Source organism: Physeter macrocephalus, chromosome 10, assembly GCF_002837175.3.
Source record: "Physeter macrocephalus isolate SW-GA chromosome 10, ASM283717v5, whole genome shotgun sequence".
NCBI classification, from domain to species: Eukaryota; Metazoa; Chordata; class Mammalia; order Artiodactyla; family Physeteridae; genus Physeter; species Physeter macrocephalus.
In genome coordinates, this window is record NC_041223.1 from 35,054,386 (window position 1) to 35,077,497 (window position 23,112).

The 23,112-nt window shown below is 35.4% G+C and overlaps 1 protein-coding gene across 7 annotated transcripts in view; it reads left to right on the top strand.

Annotated features, from left to right (window-relative positions):
- The window catches only part of PTPRK (protein tyrosine phosphatase receptor type K), a 598,377-nt gene that overhangs the window by 458,437 nt on the left and 116,828 nt on the right, over positions 1–23,112 (top strand). For all 7 annotated transcript variants that reach the window (XM_028494462.2, XM_028494461.2, XM_028494460.2 and 4 more), the window contains exons 9-12: positions 6,759–6,868; positions 7,920–8,121; positions 11,622–11,727; positions 21,182–21,455. In XM_028494462.2, the coding sequence (XP_028350263.1) occupies positions 6,759–6,868; positions 7,920–8,121; positions 11,622–11,727; positions 21,182–21,455 (692 nt within the window). The remainder of the gene's footprint in view (positions 1–6,758; positions 6,869–7,919; positions 8,122–11,621; positions 11,728–21,181; positions 21,456–23,112) is intronic.

Consider the following 23,112-nt stretch of genomic DNA (forward strand, 5'->3'; position numbering starts at 1 on the left):
TCCTGGCTCTAACAACTGTAATCTTAGCAAATCCTTTCACCCCTCTAGTTCTCTGTTTCTCAACTCTATATGAAAAGGTTAAATTAGATGATCTCTAAGGTTCCATCTACATTTTTATTTGGGTTTCAGAAAACAGGATGTATTTGATACCTGAGGGTTCCCAATTTCCCTCGAGTTCTGAACTTTAGGGTCAGATGTATATTTTGATGCCTACCAAGTATGAGATTGCCATAAAATGGGTCAATATTCCATAGTTTCTAGAAATTCTCCTTATTACTTCAAGCTTTCTCGCTCTGAAAAATGGAAATGATCTTGGATTGTTCTGTTGTTTTTGTTGTAATAAAGGGAAGTGAAAGCCTTTTAACCTCATCTAGCTCAAACTTTCAAGGAAACAATATTGTCCTAAAATTATGCATATTCATAAAATTTCAAAGAATAAACCTAAGACTTATTCATGATAATGTATTTTTGTCATCTTTGAGACAATAAAACACAGTCACCTCAGCTATCATGTTTGAACTTGCACTTAATCAAAACATTAACAACATTTTAAAGAACAAACCCTGCTTTTATACATAAACACACAAACACTCGTATTACCCCCCTGCCCCCCACACATACACAACACACACACAACACATGCTTATGAAAGAAACAGTGGTTGAGTGTAGTTGTTTCATAGGCAGAGTATCAAAATGGGAAGTCTAAGCATGGATTCAAAAGCTCTGAAAAATCTCTATCTCATTTTATAAAGTGGGATAAATATTATGTCTATATTATACTTGACATTTTTAAGTATAGTTGATTTATAAATTGTGTTAGTTTCAGGTGCACAGCAAAGTGATTCAGTTATTTTTTTTTCAGATTATATTCCATTATAGTTTATTTCAAGATCTTGAATTTAATTCCCTGTGCTATACAGTAAATACTTGTTCCTTATCTATTTTATGTATAGTAGTTCATATCCATTAATCCCATACTCCTACTTTATCCCTCCCTCCCTCCATCTCCCCTTTGGTAACCATGAGTTTGTTTTCTGTGTCTGTAAGTCTGTTTCTGTTTTGTATATAGATTCATTTGCATTGTTTTTAGGTTCCACATGTAAGTGATATCATATTGTATGTGTCTGTCTGACTTAACATCACTAAGTGTAGGATTCTCTAGATCCATCCATGTTGCTGCAAATGGCAACATTTCATTCCTTTTTATGACTGAGTAATATTTCATTGTGTATATATATACCACATCTTCTTAAGCCAATTGTCTGTTTATGGGTACTTGGGTTATTTCCATGTCTCGACTATTGTAAATAGTGCTGCTATGAACATCGGAGTGCATGTATCGTTTTGAATTATTAGAGTTTTTGTCTTTTCTGGGTATATACCCAAAAGTGGGATTGCTGGATCATATGGTAGCTCTATTTTTAGTTTAGTTTTTTTTTTTTTTTTTTTTTTTTTTTTTTGTGGTACGCGGGCCTCTCACTGTTGTGGCCTCTACCGTTGGGGAGCACAGGCTCCGGACGCGCAGGCTCAGCAGGCCATGGCTCACAGACCCAGCCGCTCCGCAGCATGTGGGATCTTCCCGGACCGGGGCACGAACCTGTGTCCCCTGCATTGGCAGGCGGACTCTCAACCACTGCGCCACCAGGGAAGCCCTATTTTTAGTTTTTTAAGGAACCTCCATACTGTTCTCCATAGTGGCTGCACCAGTTTACATTCCAGCCAACAGTGTGCAGATATTCCCTTTTCTCCACACCCTCTCCAGCATTTATTATTTCCAGACTTTTTGATGATGGCCATTCTGACCAGTGTGAGGTGATACGTCATTGTGGGTTTGATTTGCGTTTCTCTAAGGATTAGGTTATTGACCATCTTTTCCTTGCCTGTTGCCCATATGTATGTCTTCTTTTGAAAAATGTCTGTTTAGGTTGTCTGCCCATTTTTTGATAGGGTTGTTTGGGTTTTTTGACATTCAGTTATACAAGCAGTTTGTATATTTAGGTATTAACCCCTTGTCGGTTGCATTGTTTGCGTATATTTTCTCCCATTCTGCAGGTTGTCTTTTAGTTGTTGTTGATGGTTTCCTTTGCTGTACAAAAGCTTTTAAGTTTGATTAGGTCCCATTTGTTCATTGTACACTATACATTTTATAATCTGTGATTTTAGTAATAAGAATGTACTCACGTTTTATTGCCTGCACTTAAAATTGAAAAAAAAACCGATTTCTTTTTTTTTAATCTTTATTGGAGTATAATTGCTTTACAATGGTGTGTTAGTTTCTGCTTTATAACAAAGTGAATCAGCTATACATATATATATATCCCCATGTCTCCTCCCTCCTGTGTCGCCCTCCCACCCTCCCTATGCCACCCCTCTAGGTGGTCACAGAGCACCGAGCTGATCTCCCTGTGCTATGCAGCTGCTTCCTACTAGCTATCTGTTTTACATGTGGTAGTGTATATATGTCCATGCCACTCTCTCACTTCATCCTAGCTTACCCTTCCCACTCCCCGTGTCCTCAGGTCCATTCTTTACATCTGTGTCTTTATTCCTGTCCTGCCCCTAGGTTCTTCAAAGCCTTTTTTTTTTTTTAGATTCCATATATATGAAAAAACATGATTTCTTAATTGGTAATGTTAGTCTCAGTTATGTGAGTTTTGTGGTTCTTCAGTCAATCATTCTCTAACAATATAATTCATTTTGAGGGTATTCTTTGGTATGAGTTTTTAGTCTGCTTTTCTTTCCACAAACCAAAGAATGCAGTCAGGCTTATATAATCTTTTTTCATATTGCATTAAATTTTTTTTTTTTTTTTTTTGTGGTACGCGGGCCTCTCACTGTTGTGGCCTCTCCCGTTGCGGAGCACAGGATCCGGACGCGCAGGCTCAGCGGCCATGGCTTACGGGCCCAGCCGCTCCGTGGCATGTGGGATCTTCCCAGACCAGGGCACGAACCCGTGTCCGCTGCACCTGCAGGCGGGCTCTCAACCACTGAGCCACCAGAGAAGCCCTGCATTAAATTTTTTAATGTATTTTTGGGTACACATACGACTAGATGACTAATCAGGAAGTGAATTGCTATGGAAATTTAAATTATGTCCTAAAATTGATCAAACTCATGACTGTGTTATTTATTTCATCTAGAAATAGTTTTGTAAAAGTAAAATGGCATTAACTATTCGGTCTAATTTCAATAATATTTCTTACTTTTGTTTTATTTTAACCTCTGTTTTGAAGAATTTTTTTATTGTTTGTAATGATATTGAGGTGCATGTTATTATTTCATGGTAGTACAGTCACAAAGTAATTCCTTCTACTGTAAGGGTTTTTAAATTTTTTGCTTTATATATAAGACTAAATGATTGAAGTACAAGCTTTCTATGAAGTATTTGCAAATAATTCAGGCTCCAGATCTGCTCATTATAAACTCCAGTTTCTACAGAGTACTTGATGTGTCTCAATGTTCCTGAATTGGTGGGGGGTGACAGAATATCTAAATCACAATCTATTGTTGGAAGATCGATGGATTATGATGATCTAATTAAGTCAGTCTTGCTAAATTATTGCTGCCCTATATACATAGAAAAATAATAAATTATCAGCCATCTAATAAAAGAATATAATTTCATGAAAAGAATTCTGGGTACATCCATAAACCATGAGAGCAAAGCTAGAATGACTTCCCACCAGAACCTTAAGGTAGAATTTATATTTAATTATTGCATGCATTTTTTAATGCATGGGTAGAATTTTGTGTAAGAGATTTTGTTTTCATTTTTTATTCTAGCATTCATAAAAATCAATATTGTGAAGTTAGCTCAGCAGAAAAGCCTGGTTTGGGGACATTTTTTGACTAATACAAAGCTATTTTTAAATGTACATTTATTATATTTTAAAGGCTGTAAAGCTTATTTAATATAATCTTGCCCCACCCACATTTCATTTTCCTCTCTTCCACTTTGAGAGTTATATTTTAAGGGCCTTTTTTATGTGCAAAAAAAAAATTTAGCTGAAACAGCTCTCAAATAAATTATAAGCAGGGGAATAAAAGTCAGCATTCTGTCTCCATTAAAAGTTGTTGATGTGGAAATGTGAGAGGACATTTCCTGCACTATGAAGACTGCCATGATGATGGTCTTAGTAACTTCATGTTGTATTTGCACAAATCATATGTACATATAGATGTCTGTATAAAGAATTGTCTTCCTTCAAACACAGAAAATTATTGAATACAGGTTGTCTGTAGAAAATTATTGAATATAGTTTGTCTGTGCCCTCACCCCTTTCCTCCACATGTTTTATGTGTGTGTTTTGTAGTTCACCTAAGTGTAATTCTTTCTCTCATTCACCATGCTGGTCTCAGTGCAAGATCAGTAGTGTGGAACTCTCTTGGCTATAATTTTCCCACAAACTTTTCCATAAGTGTATGAAGTGAATCCTGTTGACAAAGTAGAACATGTATAAGAAGAGCAGAGAAATACACAAATTCCAGGAAGGCTACTTTCCATTTCTACCCTCCTCTCAATGTAGAATTTACAAACATTTAAAACTATCCTCGGGACTTCCCTGGCGGTCCAATGGTTAAGACTCTGCACTTCCAATGCATAGGGCACAGGTTTGATCCCTGGTCAGGGAACTAAGATCCTGCATGCCATACAATGCAGCCAAAAAATAAAATAAAATAGAATAGAATAATAGAATAAAATAGAATAAAATAAAATACCGTCTATAGCATTCAAATAATAAAATTAAAAAAAATACTATCCTTATTTGTGAACAATTTGAAACATATCCATGCCATTTCATATTATTTTTTTGACCAAATCGTGTTTGGTGAACACAGGTAGTAATTATAATACCATCAAATAAACATTTACTCACTAGTTGGGGCTTTACTTCCTCCTTCCCCCAGCAGCCACCCTCTATGAGAGGTGTGGAGAGGCAAATAAATACTTTCCCTTAACTACAATTGTAAGCTTATGTCATTTGAGTGGAATGGAAACAACAGGTATTCTTAGGAAACAAACCAAGGCCCATGGGAGCCTCAGCAGATGCCACAGATTACACACAGGGGCCATCACGGCCCCTCTGCCTCGATAACTGTATAGCCTGTGCCAATACTGTGGACCTGGGGGTCAAAGGGAGTGGATGCCTTAGGTTAACTTTTCCCCAAGCCCTCAGCTGTTAGATGCATGAATATATCTTCTGGAGTTTAGTCCTGGCATCTTTTCTGTTTACTGTGGGTTTTTTCCTTTATGAATTCATTATTAATATGCCAAATTATGTTGGCTCTCCCAGAGGTCATAACATCATTCATCGTCTGCTTGTAGATTGAAATAAATCTTACTCTTTTGACATATCATTCAGAATTTCTTGATGCTGCTGGCCACATTGCAATGCATTTACTTTGATCCAGTGATTTTTAATTTATTTCAGTCCTCACAAAATTTCTGTGTAATCTGAAACTACATTTCTAGATAATGTCGTGTAAAGTTCACTGAAACGTTAGATTAAGGAAAAATATTAATTAAAAAACATATTTGCCCAATATTGGGTTGATATTTTCAAGAGAAAGCATATTTTTAAGCAAAGTAGGATGGATAGGATATATTTTTAAGCATTATGAGAACAAGAAACTGGATATTTATGTAACTAAATAGCAACCGAATATTTAAATAAAAAATATAAAAGGAAAATACACAATAGCAAAAGTATCTCGTATGTTGTATTTTGTCTAGAGAAGCTGACACATCGTTCATTGCTGCCACTGGGTTATATGACATTTGCAAATAAGGACTGGAATAGTTTCTCAAATCTTGTCATACCTGGGGACACTTCAAAACCAGTTATGTTGATAGTTGAGTTCTAAACAAGTCCAGTGTTATAAAATGGTTTGATTCTTAGCTTTGAAAAAGGGAATTTCATTTGAAAGACTGAAGCAATGACTTTAAAACCTATTCATCTTAAGGAGTTTTTTAAAAATTGTAATAATCAATGCTCTTTTTTTAATTCATAGAAATATAATAAATATAGCTATAAAAGTCAGATTGACTGTTAATGAACATTTCAATTCGGTACTATATAGTTTGGCTTTTGAGTCTAAGAAGTGTTAATTATTATTATAATTTATTATTGTATGAACATTGTTTATGGAGACACCTTAGGGGCTTATAATTATCTTCAAAAAATCTTTCAGGGAAAGCTCTGTTCTTGAAACGAATTACAAATGAGATCTTCATGTCATTAGAGGTATACAACAGAGAAAACTAGACTACACAATTTATTCAGCTCTCTAAGGTGATAGAATATTCTTCTGAATAAAAATAACTTTGCAGTTGTACATAATCTGCATTAGAAGCTTATAAATTTTTTTACTTTGAATTCCCATGAATTCCCATGTATTAAAAACTTGCAGGGCTTCCCTGGTGGCGCAGTGGTTGAGTCCGCCTGCCGATGCAGGGGACACGGGTTCGTGCCCCGGTCCGGGAAGATCCCACATGCCGCGCAGCAGCTAGGCCCGTGAGCCATGGCCGCTGAGCCTGCGCGTCCGGAGCCTGTGCTCCGCAATGGGAGAGGCCACAGCAGTGAGAGGCCTGCGTACCACAAAAAAAAAAGAAAAAAAACTTGCCATACAGCTTATTTTCTTTTTAAGGACACATTTTTATTTATTTTATTTACTTTTAACCTGTTTAGCTTATATGTTTACTTTTTCTGTTTCTGATATAAGGATCCTTATAACCAAAAATGTATTTATTTGTAGTGCCTGGCCCTGTACCAGTCAATTCTCTTCAAGGAACATCCTTTGAAAATAAGATCTTCTTGAACTGGAAAGAACCTTTGGATCCAAATGGAATCATCACTCAATATGAGGTACTGGGAGAATAAGGAAGTTTATTGAAATATGGATTGAAGGGGAGAGTAAAAGAAAATGTTAGAGAAAAATAATGGAAAAGAAGTAAGTGAGAATTGGGGGTTAAAATCAATGTTAGTTCTTCTCTGTTTTCATTTATAAATTCCTTGATTCCAAAATTAAGCATCAAAACAAATATTGTATGGCACCTAGAGTTTTCAAATTCTTAAGTAAATGTTGTTGTTTTAGAGAAGTGGGATGGGCCTTGTCAAACAGACTTACTGGTGATTGTAAAGAATAAATTTTTATAAAATTAAGAAACTCATATTTCATGCTATGATTTAGGAGAGGCCCTTCAATGTCAGTTGTTTCAGAGTAGGGGAGAAACACCTAAAAAGCAAAATATATCATAAACCTGACTATTACAGAGCTTCATCTCAACTTTGAATATAAATCATTATCTTATTTTTAAATATGAGAACCTGAAAAGAAGAAAAGAAAGCATCATTTTAATTGCACAAATGTTTAGTTCTGTTCCTGAGTAATCAGCGTTGATTATAGCATAAAATACTTACTTTCTAGTGGCAACAGAGTACATCACAGGAATGGGGAGTTTTGTTTGCAGAGAGTTTATTACACTATTCTATTTTACTTCTAGTGATTGGTCTGTTCAAATTATCTATTCCTTCTTGATGCAGTTTTGGTGGGACTTTCTGGGTTTCATATGCATTATATTATATATGTCCGTAAGATTATATATAGATATATATTCATATTTAAGTATATTCATTTATCTTTTGATGGAAGAAAATAGATGTATATTGATCCAGTCAGATAACTCTAGGTTTATCTGTGGATGAATAGATAAATAAATAGAGAGACAGCCAGATAGACAATAGATACAGAATGACAGTGAAATAACCATATCAAAAAGAGAAGGAAAAGAAGTGAAAAAAATGTGTTTCATTCCACACAGATGCCCTTGAACGCTATCTTACTTAAAGGGGGTTTATTTAGAATGTATTATGACTTATATTGGATATGTAATAGGAAATATATTTCTTAAAACAGGTCAGTTACAGCAGCATAAGATCATTTGATCCTGCAGTTCCAGTGGCTGGACCTCCCCAGACTGTATCAAATTTATGGAACAGTACACACCATGTCTTCATGCATCTCCATCCTGGAACCACCTACCAGTTTTTCATAAGAGCCAGCACAATCAAAGGCTTTGGGCCAGCCACAGCCATCAATGTGACCACCAATATCTCAGGTATGCAAATGAATACAGGGCAAACAGAATTGATTTGTAATAGTATGTCCTAGAGAATCACATATACACTGAATGTAATTCACCTCATTTATTGAATCTTTAATGTAATTAGTCATGATTGAAGGCACTTTAAAGAATTATCTGAATACAGATTATTATTTGTTATATGTCCAAACCCCCAAAATCTCAAAATCTCTGTCATTTTTTAATTGACAAAGGTCTTTTTAAAGACTATATTATATCTTAATTAGAAATTTTTTAAAGTTCATTATGAAAGTTCATATTAAAAACCTATCATACGTTTGAGGAGTTGGTAATTATTATGGTATCTGATCTTTACTGTAAATGGATTTTATCAAAAGCATGGTAGAAGATCCTTGCAGTACTACATACTTTGTCTCTCTGTTCCATTTTTCCCTGACATTCTGATAATTTTATGACAAACAAATATGAACTTTTCTTTCTCTTAGAAATCTTACATAAATTCATCTAAATTTCAGAATGGTAATGTGCAGGAGAATTTTAAGTTGATTAACAAATACAATTAAATTTCACATTATGTTATGTTCACAATTTCACAGTTTGCTAGGAATTAGCTTTGCAATATGCCCTATATCTACCCCAGTGTATGTATATTAATATTTTATCTTATTTATTTAAGATTACTAAAACGGATATATGTTACTTATGTAACTGAAAAGTTAAATCTGAAAAATAAATGTTTTAAAGGGTCAACTACTTAATATATTAAAACACTAATTTTGAATTTGTAAATTCTTTTTGTTCCTTCATGTCCATTTTTATTATAGTTGTACATAGCATATATTGGTGGTATATCATAATACATCCTCTACTGTTCTTCTGAAATTATATAATTTGAATCAGAAAGAAACCACATACTCTCTAATTTTTTTAAGTCTAAAATTTTATTTGGAAATTTCGAATATAATATAAAACTTTAAAAATTTATGTCATGGAAAAAATTATTGCAGTATGAGTTATGGTTCCTTTTGTATAGCATTTGATATATCTTAATAGTCTAATAAAGAATTTTAAAATAGTATTCATTATGTTAAAAAATAGCAAAGTATTAAAATTGCCAATTCTTTTCTTGATGGAACAATTCTAAATCATCAATTTAAATATTTATTGAAATTATTTTACTAGAAACTATGACTTGGTGATATGATGATATAGTAAAACATATTTCCTACCCTTTAGAATTAGCAATAGTGCTATAAATAAGATCCTTCAACAGAGATATGTACAAAATTTACATAAACTTTATAAAACTGAGAACATTGAACAAATGAACATTATTGAGAGCCAAAATTTATTGTGGTTCAGACACAATTTTTTTTTTTATTGAGTAAAAAAACTTATGAAGACCAGAACACCCACCTAGCATTTTCTTTGAGTTATTTAACTGCAGTTTTACTTGAAGCAACCTCTGTACATGGATACTTGACTTGAACTTTAAAACTTGGTTGCAATCACTGTATCTTGGGAACACACAGTAATCAAGCTATAAGGCTAATGAAATTTATGGTTAGTGTGGTTCTCAGGCTCACTTGAACTTTTAAGGTAATTTATTGTTATTTATCCCTTGAGTCCAGTAATTATATCTTTCAGCATTTTAAAAGCAACTTAAATTAAAGTGAAATCAAGTTATTGGAGGCATGATGCTTGGCAGTATTGTTTATATGTATGGGTATGTGTGTACGTGTATGTACAATACACATATGATATATTATACACCCATATAAAATAATACTCATATACATATTATGCCTATATAGTATCTGTTGATTCTACTTGTAGATAACTCTCAGATAATTTGCCTCTTTCTAAACTGTTTCTTTCTTTCCATCTGGAAAATATTTTAAGCAGATCATTGACATATCTTTCTAAGCAGCATCCTTGCCTTTAGACTTGCCTTGCTCCAGTGTTTTTTTCTATTCATCTTTGTACAACATATATTTCTTCCTTAATTTTTTTTCAAAATCAAGTATATTATATCCAATATGATAAAGCCCAAACATCCTTGCATGATAAGCATTTGTGACCCTTCATTTTATGGCCCCTCCCATCCTCCACTCCTACCCATGAATCCAAAGTTCCAGGCATGGCAAACTAATTGTAGCTGTTAGAACACTCTGTGTCCTTTCACGTAATGATATCTTCATATATTCTGTTTCCTCTCTCTGGAATATTATTCCATGCATTCTCCTTCTGATGAGTTTTTACTCTTCTTTTAACATTCAGCTCAAGCATTGCCTAAACAGTGAAAGTCTTCTGTTTCATCTTCTCAATCCCCAACACTAGTTTAGACAAGTGTGGTCCCCCAGCATCAACTAGTTTAGACAGCTGTGGTCCCCCAGCATCCAGATCACCTGGAAATATCCTGGAAATGTACATTATCAGGCCCCTCCCCAGACCTACTGAATCAGAATCTGTAGGGGAGAGGGGCAGTGATCTGTGTTTTAAGAAGCCCTCCAGGTGCTTCTGATCTCCCTAGTTTGAGAACCACTGTGTTGGCTAATTAACTGTCCCCTCTTTTGGTGACCTAAATTTTGCTATAATTTTTTTGCTTTTTATAAGACTCTCACTCTTGATAAATGTGAATCCCTACTTTTAATTCTATAAATGTCAGAAACCACACTTCATTTGCTTTTATATTTATAGCACGTCTCGTAAAATTTGACACATAATAATATTCAGTAAATGTTGAATGAATGAAATACTCTAAAATTTTTATTAAATAGTATTTGTTCTCAATCTTTCTGTTAATGCACACATTTTGCTGTTCATATACTCCCTTAAACATCTTTCTGCATGGAAAGAATTAAAAGCCATTTGAGGTTGTTCACCCAGTTCAAGATGAGGAAGCCCTCTCACCCCCAAGCATTGTCAAATATTTTGAAAAATTTTAAGTTTCTTCTTTTCAAGAATGTGGCGACTAATGCACTAGTTCATGGTAAATAACAGCTAAAGTTCCCATTCCCATTCAACATACTTCCTAGATATGTTTCTATTGTGACCACAGTGGTGAAAGCAGTCCAGGCTAATGCTGGGTCATTCCACAACCATTAGGTCATAAGCAGCACCACCTCTCCCAGGCAGCCCTTTACCTAGGTTCCTGCCATTTCTATCTCCACATCTCCAGGTGCAGCCAGGCCTGTGCTGTTAACACCTTCCTCCCATCCCATCAGTGCTGATTTCACAATCTCGGGACACTAAAAGCTAAAGCATCTTCACAAAATGTTTGGAGTGTGTGTCACAAGTTGCCAGATTATAATTTAAATTTCAACAACAAATCTTTGCTTCATATCTTCTGCTGCTTTAGGTTCCTGGAGTTAACATTCAGTGGCATATGTTAAGGTACAGTTTAGATATTAAGTATTGATTTTTCCCTTGGTCAGGATCATTTATTCATCTTGAACTATGATATATTTCTGTTCATTGACTGAACCTTTTTTTCCTCATTAATCATTTATCAGCTCCAACTTTACCTGACTATGAAGGAGTTGATGCCTCTCTCAATGAAACTGCCACCACAATAACTGTATTGTTGAGACCAGCACAGGCTAAAGGTGCACCTATCAGGTAAGAGGGGGAGGAGATTTTGAGATATTCATGAACTGAACCATTCACTTCTCTGTGCTGTTTCATATAACAGCTTTGCTCTTTGATTTTATTTTCTCTAGTCCCATTTCATTTCCCTTCCTCTGTTGGCATCTATGGTATATGAGCTTTGAAGGTATTTGTCAGGTATAGAATGAGAAAATAACTCCTGTCCATTGCATTAAATCTGTTATGAATAATTTCATGAGTGATTGAAAAGTAGGAAGCTTTGAGGAAATAAAGGGAGAATAGTTAAAATGAACGCAGCCTATGTGACCTTTAATTCCTAAATTGTTGCTTATCGGGAATTCCATAGTAAATATTAAAATTCAATTTGCCATTTACTTTATCTATCCAGTATTAAAATCTCCCACCTTATCCTCATCTTGCAGAAATTATGAGCCATGTTACTTTCAGGGATTGAGTCAAATCATTCTGACGATTTTAATTCCTGTGTGTTTGTAATTAGACAGATTGTCCAAAACTTAGGCAAGTTTCCATTTGAAACTCGTAGATTTTGTGGATACTTTTGTTTTCATACTTCTGTTGAGAAATAAATCAAGGCACAGAAATTAGTGCAGGTATTTCATAATTGAGTTATATCAAGTTGTTTACATATTCATTAAAAAATAAAATTAATCTTTGTTCTGTGTGTAAAATGAATACATTTGATCTTATGAGCACATATTAACCATTTAAATAATCCTATATCATTGGAAAGGAAGAAATATTTTTGTTAATTTAAAAAAAAATTGATAAAAGAACCTGAGTCCTTAAAGCGGACTCTTACCTCATGTCTGGCTGAAAATCATGGTAATGAAAAAGAGATGATTGGATACATTTGTAATATAAACACTTGTGAAACACTGGCTATGTGAAAATGCAAAGTCCATACTGCTATTCATGAATGAGTGATCTGTGAGTGAGTCTCATTGCTGCTCCAAAGGAGAAAGAGAAAATGCCTGCATTCAACGTCATTTACTATTGACCAGTAATCAGAGTCATTCACATGTTCCTACCTGTGATAAAATTTACTTTATAGTTGTTCAGTTCTGCTACTGTTTAATGAGCTACCAGGTACTTGCAGTTATCTTTTAAGAGTTAGATATTTGAGTGAACTCAGCTTTACTTAATGTAAGCTGCACACACAGTATATTATTATTATTGCACAATAGTGCTACATAATGTAAATTACCCTCTTTATTAATTTAATTAAATTATTACACAAACATTAACTGACCATGTATTTTGTGCCAGACACTGTGCTAAGCATTGTAAATCAAAGATAAAATGATCACAACAAAACACAAACCTTTGCCCAGATTTGTCATGGACGATCAGAGGGGTGAGCAGCCTTGTAAATCCTTTGCTCATAGTTGGTGTTCACAAACTTTATTGTATTAGTGAGTATATTATCGATAACATGTTTTTAAGTCAAAAGTCTTTCTTTGACTTTATTTACATTTACTCACCACAAAATTTCTAATTTCCAGGAATACTACAAGAAGAAATAATTAAATACTTTTTAAAATAAAAAGTTTTTTAAAAGAATGTTACTACCAAGAAAAAATCTGTTTTCCAACTGACTTGCCCAGCTACCTGGGATCACCCATAGGTGGGGTCCAGTGGCAGGACCAGACTGATCTAGTCAAGCTATTAGGCTTCAGATGAGCCCTGCCTCCTTTGCTTGTTTGACTCATCCAGTCGGGTAATCTTGTCTTGCTTCCTCTGACCACATCCCTACCTTCAACACTGCTACCCGTAACTGGAGCCTGATCTTGAGGCTCATCTTGTCCAATGCTCGAATTTCTTTGAAAATGAGAACCCAATTTGATGTAATCCATTTTTATATCACTGTATTTATGGTACTTCAAATCTTTGATTGGATCCTCATCACTTCCTTCAGATTCTTGAAACTATTTGACTTTCTACCCAATTTCTTTTTTATTTATGTCAGTCTATCAGAATATCTTTTCTTCTGATGCTTGTTGCCATTCCACTTTGTCTGTGGCCCATCACCTCCCCTCTGGATAAAAGCCAGACCTGTTTACCACCTAGCTAAACCTCCTTAGAGTATCCGTTTGTTAGCTTTGTCTACTATCACAGGCCCTAAATACTAGATTCTATCTTTCCCTACTTTACAGTACTACTAGCCTCTGCCAGACTGCATTTTACCATCAGTTTGTTCCAACTCCAGTGGAAATGTAAATCTTTCTCCTCTGGTCTTCCTAATGTCAAACTCCAATTTCCAAAGCCTCTGTTATAGGGCATAGGAAATCCTTGTTACGCAGAGTTTGTACATTTAGTTTAGTTTAGTTGTATCAAGAAAGCTAAAATTACCAATGGTTTCCATATAAATTTATTGATTCAATAGCATTCAATATGTGCTAGAAGCTGAGATGGATACTTCGAATAGAAATCATGAAAGGAAATGTAGTATGTACCCTCAAGTGGAGGTGGTAGACTCATAAATGAATGGTAACAATGCAGTATGATAAGTGAAGTGACAGCAGCTAGAAAATGTGGTACTAGAGCTGAGTTTTGAAGGAGAAGTAGAAATGAGCTTAGCCAAGGGTCACTTTGAGGAGAGGAGAGAGGTTGCTCAGAAGAAAAGGGACAATGGGCTTTCCAAATGACCACAAAGAGAAAGACTGGATATGTGACATAGTGTAGCATGTTCTATTGATAGAACAGCAAGTAGTTCAGATCATTGAGAAGAAAGGGTGTGTGGGAGAAGTAACAGGAGCTGAGATTGGAGAAAAAAGCAAGAGACCTAGCAAGAGGCTGTTTAGTGTCCGTCTAAAAACTGAAGGTGGCCACAGAAGGATTTTAAGTGGAAACTATCTTGAGCAATTTTATATTCTTAGAAAGATCACTCTGAGTAGAAACATGGAGAATGAACTGAGGGTAAACCAGACCTGAAGGCATAATGGTCTCAGTGAGAAGAGCTACTGGACCACACTACAATGAAAGCAATGGAAATGCAGGTGAGGCTATGCCTCCCATATAGGTTTTACAGTGGTAGGGTGTATAAAGCTTGGTGAGAGGAGTGATAGAATGGAGACTGTGGGTGAGAGATGATGGTAGCTTTTATTCTAGAAGTAATAACAGAGCAAAAAGTCATCTAAGAATTCAAGATATTGATTTTTTGAGGTTTTCAAGTAATAACAAATATTTTTATTGCTTTCTTTGATTGCTACCCCAAATCAAACAAAAGGTGTGCTCTCTCTTTAGAATGAGTTCTTTGGCATATTATAAATTATATAATATTTTTGTATATTTGCCTATCTTACCAATGCTTTAACCTAGCTTTCTTTCTAAGGTGTCATGATGTGTACAAAATATTGTACACCCCAGTGAAAAATCCGGTTGTGAATAATGCAGAACTCAGTATCACCAACCACTTTGTTCTTCAGTATTCATTAAGATGGTGTCTATACGCTAATGTAAAACTTGTGCAATGTAGTTCTGGCAAGTGTGGTTCTTTGACAAAATTAATTTTTGAATATATAATCATTCTAAAGGTTGAAAGTTGACCTAACTAGACCTTTGAATCTCCTTACCAACTTTTTGAGATCTAGCCTTAAAACTGTCATCACTTGACAATCATTACTATGAATCAAAATTAATATTACCCACATTTGGAATCAGTTCCCTAGAATGCATAATTTATTTTTTTCTGAAACATTTTATATTCTTCTTAAATGAACTCAAATTCTAACCTGAGTAGGTATAATTATAAATTAGAATGTGTAGAATGTCCCATTTATTAAAAGACTGACCCAATGTAGCTGTGTTTTCAAATAATGAAAATAGCAGCAGAAAATTGCTAAAACACAGAGAAGAATTCCTCATTGGTGAACTCAGTTTATTGTAAGGTGTAATAATGAATGTGTGTTTTATCACAGCATTTTCCAGATATAAGCTCTACCTATTTTAAGCTGGCAGGAAGCTATCTATTCTAGTGTATAACTAAATGTTTATTTTGTAGGTAAAACCTAAACTTGCATTTTAAAATATTAAGTACCATATATTTTTAGATAGGTAACTAGGATATAGTCATGAAATGCCATCAAAACCATCATTTCTTCCACAGTTATATTAGGAAAAGAAATTGTCTGATGCTCAGTGTTAGCTTAACAGAAATACAGATCAGAATATAGAGCTGAGTTTAGTTGGAGTTCAAACCTGGTATGTTGGAGTTATTCCCTGGGTCAGTTGGTCACATATACACAGCTTGAAACATTAGGACTACAGTCCTCATATATCTGCAGAATATTTCATTACATCCGAGAATTTTAAAGAGATCAAGTAGTTGCATCTGATTTTTCTTGCCACTATCATGACACAGAACTTACTTGAATTCCAGATAAAAGTCCTTTGAAGTTTAAACAAAGATGGAAATAATCCTTTTGCCCTTTTATGGGCACACAGGTCATGTGGTCCAAGTAAAATCAAATAGATGTTATTTTAACTTAATGTTTATTCTATAGAATCATAGTAGGTAGAATTTTTTTTTTCTAACAGAAACCATGAGGAGGTGTGCCCTTTGTGTTAAATCTTCTTTCCAGCCTTTAGAGGACTTCAGCCCAGCCAACAACTTTTGCGACCTTGAGAAACTCTGAGCCAGAACCTCTAGCTGAGCCACTCCCAAGTTCCTGATCCCTAGAAACTGTGGGATAATAAATGCCTGTTGTTTTGAGCCACAGAGTTTGGGGATAACTTGTTATGCAGCAGGAGATAACTAATACAAGCACCCACAAAGCTGAAGCTTTCTCTTCCTCCAGGTTTCTGCTTAAAGGGCACATAGGTCTTTCTTGACCACTGCTTATAAAATAGAACTCTTCATCCTGTCATTCCTTATGCCCCATCTTGATTTATTTTTCTTTATTGTTTTTATCCCCTCTTCAACGTATGTGTAGTTTTTTAAAAAAATTATTTTTATTTTTTTATATTTCCCTAGTAAAATGTAAGCTTCATGAGAGGAGAGACTTTTACTACTATGTTCATTATTGTAACCTCAGCACTTAAAATGGTGCATGGATACTGTTATAATAGTATAATACCAGATAGTATTTGTAATGTAGCATGGTAGTGATAAAAGCAATAAATATTATAAGACAGTGGTTCTTGGCCTTTTCTCAACCCCAGAATTCCTGAGGGATACTACTGATGGTACCTATCAATGCATCTGTGGCATTATCGTTTGTGGGTGGATTAAGGACTAAATTGAAAAGGCATCCCACATGACTGAGTTCTACCCATAGTTCACCCTTTCGTTACCTGTACCTCAAGAATTACTTCCATTGGCTTTAGGAGACAGAGTAATTACTGAGTGAACTAGTTAGAGAAGACTTTATGTCAGAAGTAGAAAAGCTGGAAAAGGAGAAAGGAGGAAACTCTTTGACAGTATATTTGGTATGTTTAGGTAACAATGGTCATACAAGTTTGAGATGGATGATATACATTAGAAGGTAGTGAGAGCAAGATGGAGATACCAGGATGTAGTAAGATATTAACCCCAGTGTAGTGAGAATAGATTTTGATAATGGGAGAGCATCACATAATTTTGACAAAGCTGAATGTTGGAGAAGAGTAGTTAATGTCCAAAGTGGTGTTTTAGGAAAATATCAGCAGTGTTCAAAATGATTCTCTTTTGCATTCTCCATGAACAGTTCATGGCATACAGAGAATACTCAAAAGATAATTGACAGAATGTATGGCTAGGTAGGTGGGTGCCTAGATTACCTGAAGGAGAAAATGAAGGCAAGAAAACTAGACCAGTAATATGAACATAAAGTTATAAATACCTCCCTAATGATGGAAGCAATGGGGATGAAAAGAAATGGTATATTGCAAGGGAGCTAGACATGATTAAAAATAAAATTGGTTAAAGTTAATGCCAGCATTTTGAGCTTTGTTGATTCAGAAACTAGTAGTTCCTCTTACAGAAATAGGAAAGTTGTGATAGACCTGGATTGTATGTTTAAGGAGTGAAGAAATGGAGAGCAGGAAACGTGATGTGCACCAAAATGTCATTAAACTTTTACTTCTGTGCATTATCAAAATGTTGGCATTGGGGCAGTCAGTAGGAACAATGGTGGTTATGAGATCTTGGGAAGTCTATTGATGAGAGGAACTGTAAAACATTGGAGCTAGGGAATTTCTCCTGAAGCTTTAAGCAGACATTTTAGATAAAAAATGTGGAAGTATACAATTGTATAATTTGTTATTTGATATCACCTAGAAGTTGTACAAGCTAAAACTTAAACCAGAATCACAGAGGGTATACTTTCTAATGGGTTAAAAAAAAATCCATTGTAGGTTGTTATTGGCAACTTTGAGTTCATCTCCAACATTTTTAAACATTAAATAAGGAAGAATATCTACCATGTCTATCATATAATTGCTTTGAGCTAATGGCAAAATCCCTGTGTATATTTTTTTTTACAGTCTTATAACTGAAGGGAAGTTGTATGATAAGTCATTATTTGGCCTCCTAAAAAACTAAAAATGACTACCTACCAACGTTTAATCAAATTAAATTACAGTATAGTGAAATCATTTTTAGTTTTTTAACATAAAGAAATCATATTTTGAGTGTTAAGTAAAGATTCATGATGCCAGTATATTGATTTTAACTTAATTGTAGAAATATTTTAAAAGTTAATTAAAAGGAATGGGGAAATATGAAATATAGGTAGAGTGAATAAAGCTATCCGGTGGCTTTGGAATATTTAAATTTGCCAGAGTACTGTGCTCAAATAATATTTAGATCTTGCTAGAGTTAAGTACCATTAGGTAATTAGACCCCACAAGGATGAGAGCACAGACCCATTGTATGTAATCGGTCAAATCGCTTCTAATTTGATTTCCCATTCCTTATTTTCTGTCCTTTAATTAATTTGTATTGATAAATAAGAAAGTAGCAGGGAAAAAACAACTTTAGAAAAATGCGGAATATGTGGTAAAGAACAACCTACTCAGACAAATTGAACAATGAAGGTAAGATCATTTATTTTAAAAATAACTTTAAGGGCTTCCCTGGTGGTGCAGTGGTTGCGCGTCCGCCTGCCGATGCAGGGGAACCGGGTTCGCGCCCCCGTCTGGGAGGATCCCACGTGCCGCGGAGCGGCTGGGCCCGTGAGCCATGGCCGCTGGGCCTGCGCGTCCGGAGCCTGTGCTCCGCAACGGGAGAGGCCACAGCAGAGGGAGGCCCGCATACCAAAAAAAAAAGAACTTTATAACTTTTAGTTTGGGGCTCCATCTCAAGTTCGATGAGATCTTTCCCAAAGACCAGATCGTACCTTTTCTTCCTTTACTCCCCTCCGACATTGGCAGTTTACTTTTGTTCTTAATAGATCTGAAGAGACAAGCTGTCTTGTGTGAAGTTCCTTAATTTGGAATGTACAACCTATGTCATTTTAATAGAATTAGTTAAGACTGAATGTTCACCGGATGTTGTGGATTTTTCTAGAGGTATGGACTAATTAACAAGGAATTTATTTTTAAAGATTAGGTTAAATGATTAACAAGGATGGGTAATTATCATTATTGCCCATTAGCGCAAGAATATAAGGTTAGATTTATTTGAGGAGTGTGCATGTGAGAGTTTATCTACACATATGTATGTATCCACAGGATACACAGATGTATAACATACAGATATAGATTCTAAATTAAAAATAAACAGAAAAAGAAAAGACTAGGTTTGCCTAACATACCATATGTCAGCTATGATCTCTCTCCTTTTTTTTTTCTCTCCAAGGGCTATGCTTATGTATTTCCTGTATTTTAAAAGTGACAAGTTCCTGCTCCACAGACCCCTCAGAGAGCATGTATCTTGTCAATAGCGTTCCCTGGAGCTTAGAGACCCAACTTGGCAGAGGTATAGAGAATGATACAATACATATAATTTCAAATAACATAGAATTCTGCCTTAGTTACTTGCCCAAATCTCAATTTCTGACATTAGTACAATTTCTGTCCTATTTCTAAAGGAAAGGAGATGGATACCAACCTACTAATTTCTTAGCATTATTTTAATGGAAAATGGGAACTTGAATAATTAGGAAGAAAAGAAAATCTTTAATTTATAAAGCTCCTTTCTCTTAATCTATGTTAAGTTTTCTGTTTCTAGATATAACAGAGTTTATATTAAGTTAGAGTTTTATCCTGGCTTCTAAACTGGCATAAAATTTAATGTTTAATTGCCTTCGATGCAAATTTTATCTCTCTCGCCTTTCTTTATTTTTTGGAAGTTCATTAAAGAAAATATTCTATTGCTGCTGGAGATCCCTTGAATAGCAACTGGTTTCTCTATATAGAATGAGCATATTTGCCTGGAAATTCAAGATTCAAACACACATCCCTACACACAGCTCATTTATATTTAATTTATATGTGACCATAGTGCATTCTCTCATAATTGTCAGGAATTTAAAAATATATTTCTTTTAAATTCATTATATATATGTAATATACAAAATATATAAAAATATATTGATAATGTCAATTTTCTCAGGTGTACATTACCTAAAAACAGTTTGCCTAAAGAATACAACAAAGAAAATTATAATATACCAGTTGCAGAAATTGATTAAAATTTTAATTAGTGATGAGGCAGGTCTTTATTTTAAAGTTGCATTATTTTCTCTCTCCTTTCCTCTGTAAAAGATTAGCTATTAGAGAAAAGTTTTAAGACTTTTAAGAAAGGTATTAGAAGGTTTAAGTTTGAGGTTTAATAGGCCAAATGCCATCTGTTCCTACAATTTGTAACATTTTATTATTAACAACTCTAGCAGAAGGAGGCAGTCTATTTCGGTGGCGAGGACAGATTTCTGTCCATCTGTGCCCGTATTGCAGCGTGTCACTTGTGCTTTAGATCTGCATAGCTCTGAGCCGAAGTTGATGCCATGGCAAGGTCAAGAGGTGGAGAAGCCTGTCAGCACGTTCTGTCTCTAACACGGTGACAACCACAAACTGGGGCTTCAAGCCTCGCCCTGAGGCAGTCACTCTGTTGGGCCTTGGAGCTGGGCCTTTCACGCTATGATTTCAAAGGAAAATGTTAACTTTAAACATTTTAAAATATCAGACAAAGAACTTAATGTATGATGTGTCTCTGCTTAATGTCAGTTTCCTTATTAGGGTGGTTCATCTCTCAACATTTAAAAATGTATAGAGTTCTGTGGTGATTCGTCTTTTATTTTTTTTTCTTCAGGTCCTTAGTAATTACATTGGGGTTAGAGGGAAGCAGAATCCATGTGAAATTCTATTTTACTGCAAAATAGCTTGAAAACCAGAATGCAGGAGGTTAAGTCTGACTTGAAAGACTTTGAAACGTTGCGTGTTGACATTAAGTACCCTGTTCCTTTTTTGAGAAATCTCACTGTCTAGAATCTCTAAATGTGTGCTTTTTTTTTCTTTTTCCAAAAAGTGCCTATCAGATTGTTGTGGAAGAATTGCACCCTCACCGAACCAAGAGAGAAGCCAGAGCCATGGAATGCTACCAGGTTCCTGTCACATACCAAAATGCCATGAATGGGGGTACACCCTACTACTTCGCTGCTGAACTACCCCCAGGGAATCTTCCCGAACCTGCCCCATTCACCGTGGGTGATAATAGGACCTATCAGGGCTTTTGGAACCCCCCTTTGGCTCCACGCAAAGGATACAACATCTATTTCCAGGCAATGAGCAGTGTGGAGAAGGTGAGCTTCCTCCAAGATTTTGCTTTTTCACTGACCCGAGGAAAAGCTGCTGTCGAATTTTATAAATACTCAGTAACATTTGTCAGGTGAAAATAATAAAAAGTAGGAAACAATCGGTGTGTAGGGGGTGTGTAGTTTCTGTTTCCAGCAACATGCACGGTTTGGGGCCTGCTGTAGGGCTGGGGCTCCATGCCAGTTACATCGCACAGCATTCCTGTTTCCTAGTAACTGCTTCTCCTTGAGCCCTCTTCAGGAAAGCCCACAAGGGCAATGTGAGTAAAATGATTTGAAAAGGTGGGTGTGCTGCTGCCGGGACTCCAGCCCCAGTAAATATGGAGCATTGTTTTGTCTTCTTTGCTTAATAGTGGCACGCTTCAGAAGATTAAATTTACTGCAGGATAAACAGAATGCGTGTTCCACAGCAGGCTAATAAACCTTTATAAACTTTTCAGGAGTTACAAGCCAAATAGTAAATAACTAGTAACAGTCCTCTGATTACAAAGTAATAGGGTGCCTGTGGTATATCGTGACAAAACCAAAACAGAAGGCAGCCTGGCGAGGGTGGGATGCTGTGCGGTTAAAGAAGTCTGTTTTCCGTCTCCCTGGCCGCCCTTCTTTTTCCCATTCTGCACACAGTTGTTTTTGAACACTGCCATGGATCCCAAATGAGTATTGAAGAGGGAAACACAACAGGAAGTTAGAAACTACCAGTGGTTCCATATGTGGGGAAATAACCTGGCCTTTCATATCTCATGCTCTTCTCTTGAAAGATTTTCTTTCCTAAAACATATTTTATTTAATTTTTTTATTTTTTTTTGCAGGGAGGTGTAGAAAAAAAATGTTGAGAGTAGAAACCTTCTACAACTTAAAATTCAACAGAAGAATGACATTTTTATGTACTTGTAGCTATATAGGAAATTGCTGGGTTTGGGTAATTGAGTCCCTGACGTGGGTACCTGGCAGATGTGAAATGTGTGCTATCCAATTGCAAAAGCCCTGTTATATCTTGGAATAGTTTCATTGGAAGATATAACAATCCATTTGCATTTCTGTAAGGGGCCATGAGAACTTAGGGTATTGACTGGCTGCTTTTGAATGAAAGCTTTATCTTTGTGCTTACCTGCATGGCTGGTTTACAGTATATGGAAAGAAAAATGCCACAGCATCTTCTAAGATGTACTTCAAAGCCAGAGGCTGCTCATGTTTTAAAATGCTCTTCTCATCTTCTAGTTTACTTTTACCTAAGTGGTAGTTGGCTGCCCGCTTCCCACCACCCACACATCATTCCATGCCACTACCATGATGGGACTGCTCAAAAAAGAGACAACCATGGACGTTTTATTCCATTCTGGGTATAAAGTAGCATGGTTCTGTGTTTGGGTATTCATCTTTAGAAAGGTGAGAGATTCCAAATTAACTTTTGTTACTTGGTCTGTGGTATGAGAGAAGTGTTAATGAATGTCTATTACTTACAAAGAATTTTCTCTGGCACTCTTTAAAAGCTTTGATATGAATTTTCTCTTCTAATTGCTAATATATCTACATGTGGTTTAATCAAAGTACAGAGTAGCAAGAATATATTTCACAGTTATCTTGGAAAAAAGTTATAAAATTGACATGGCTCCTATCAGCAGAGGCTGGTAATCCTGATAGACTT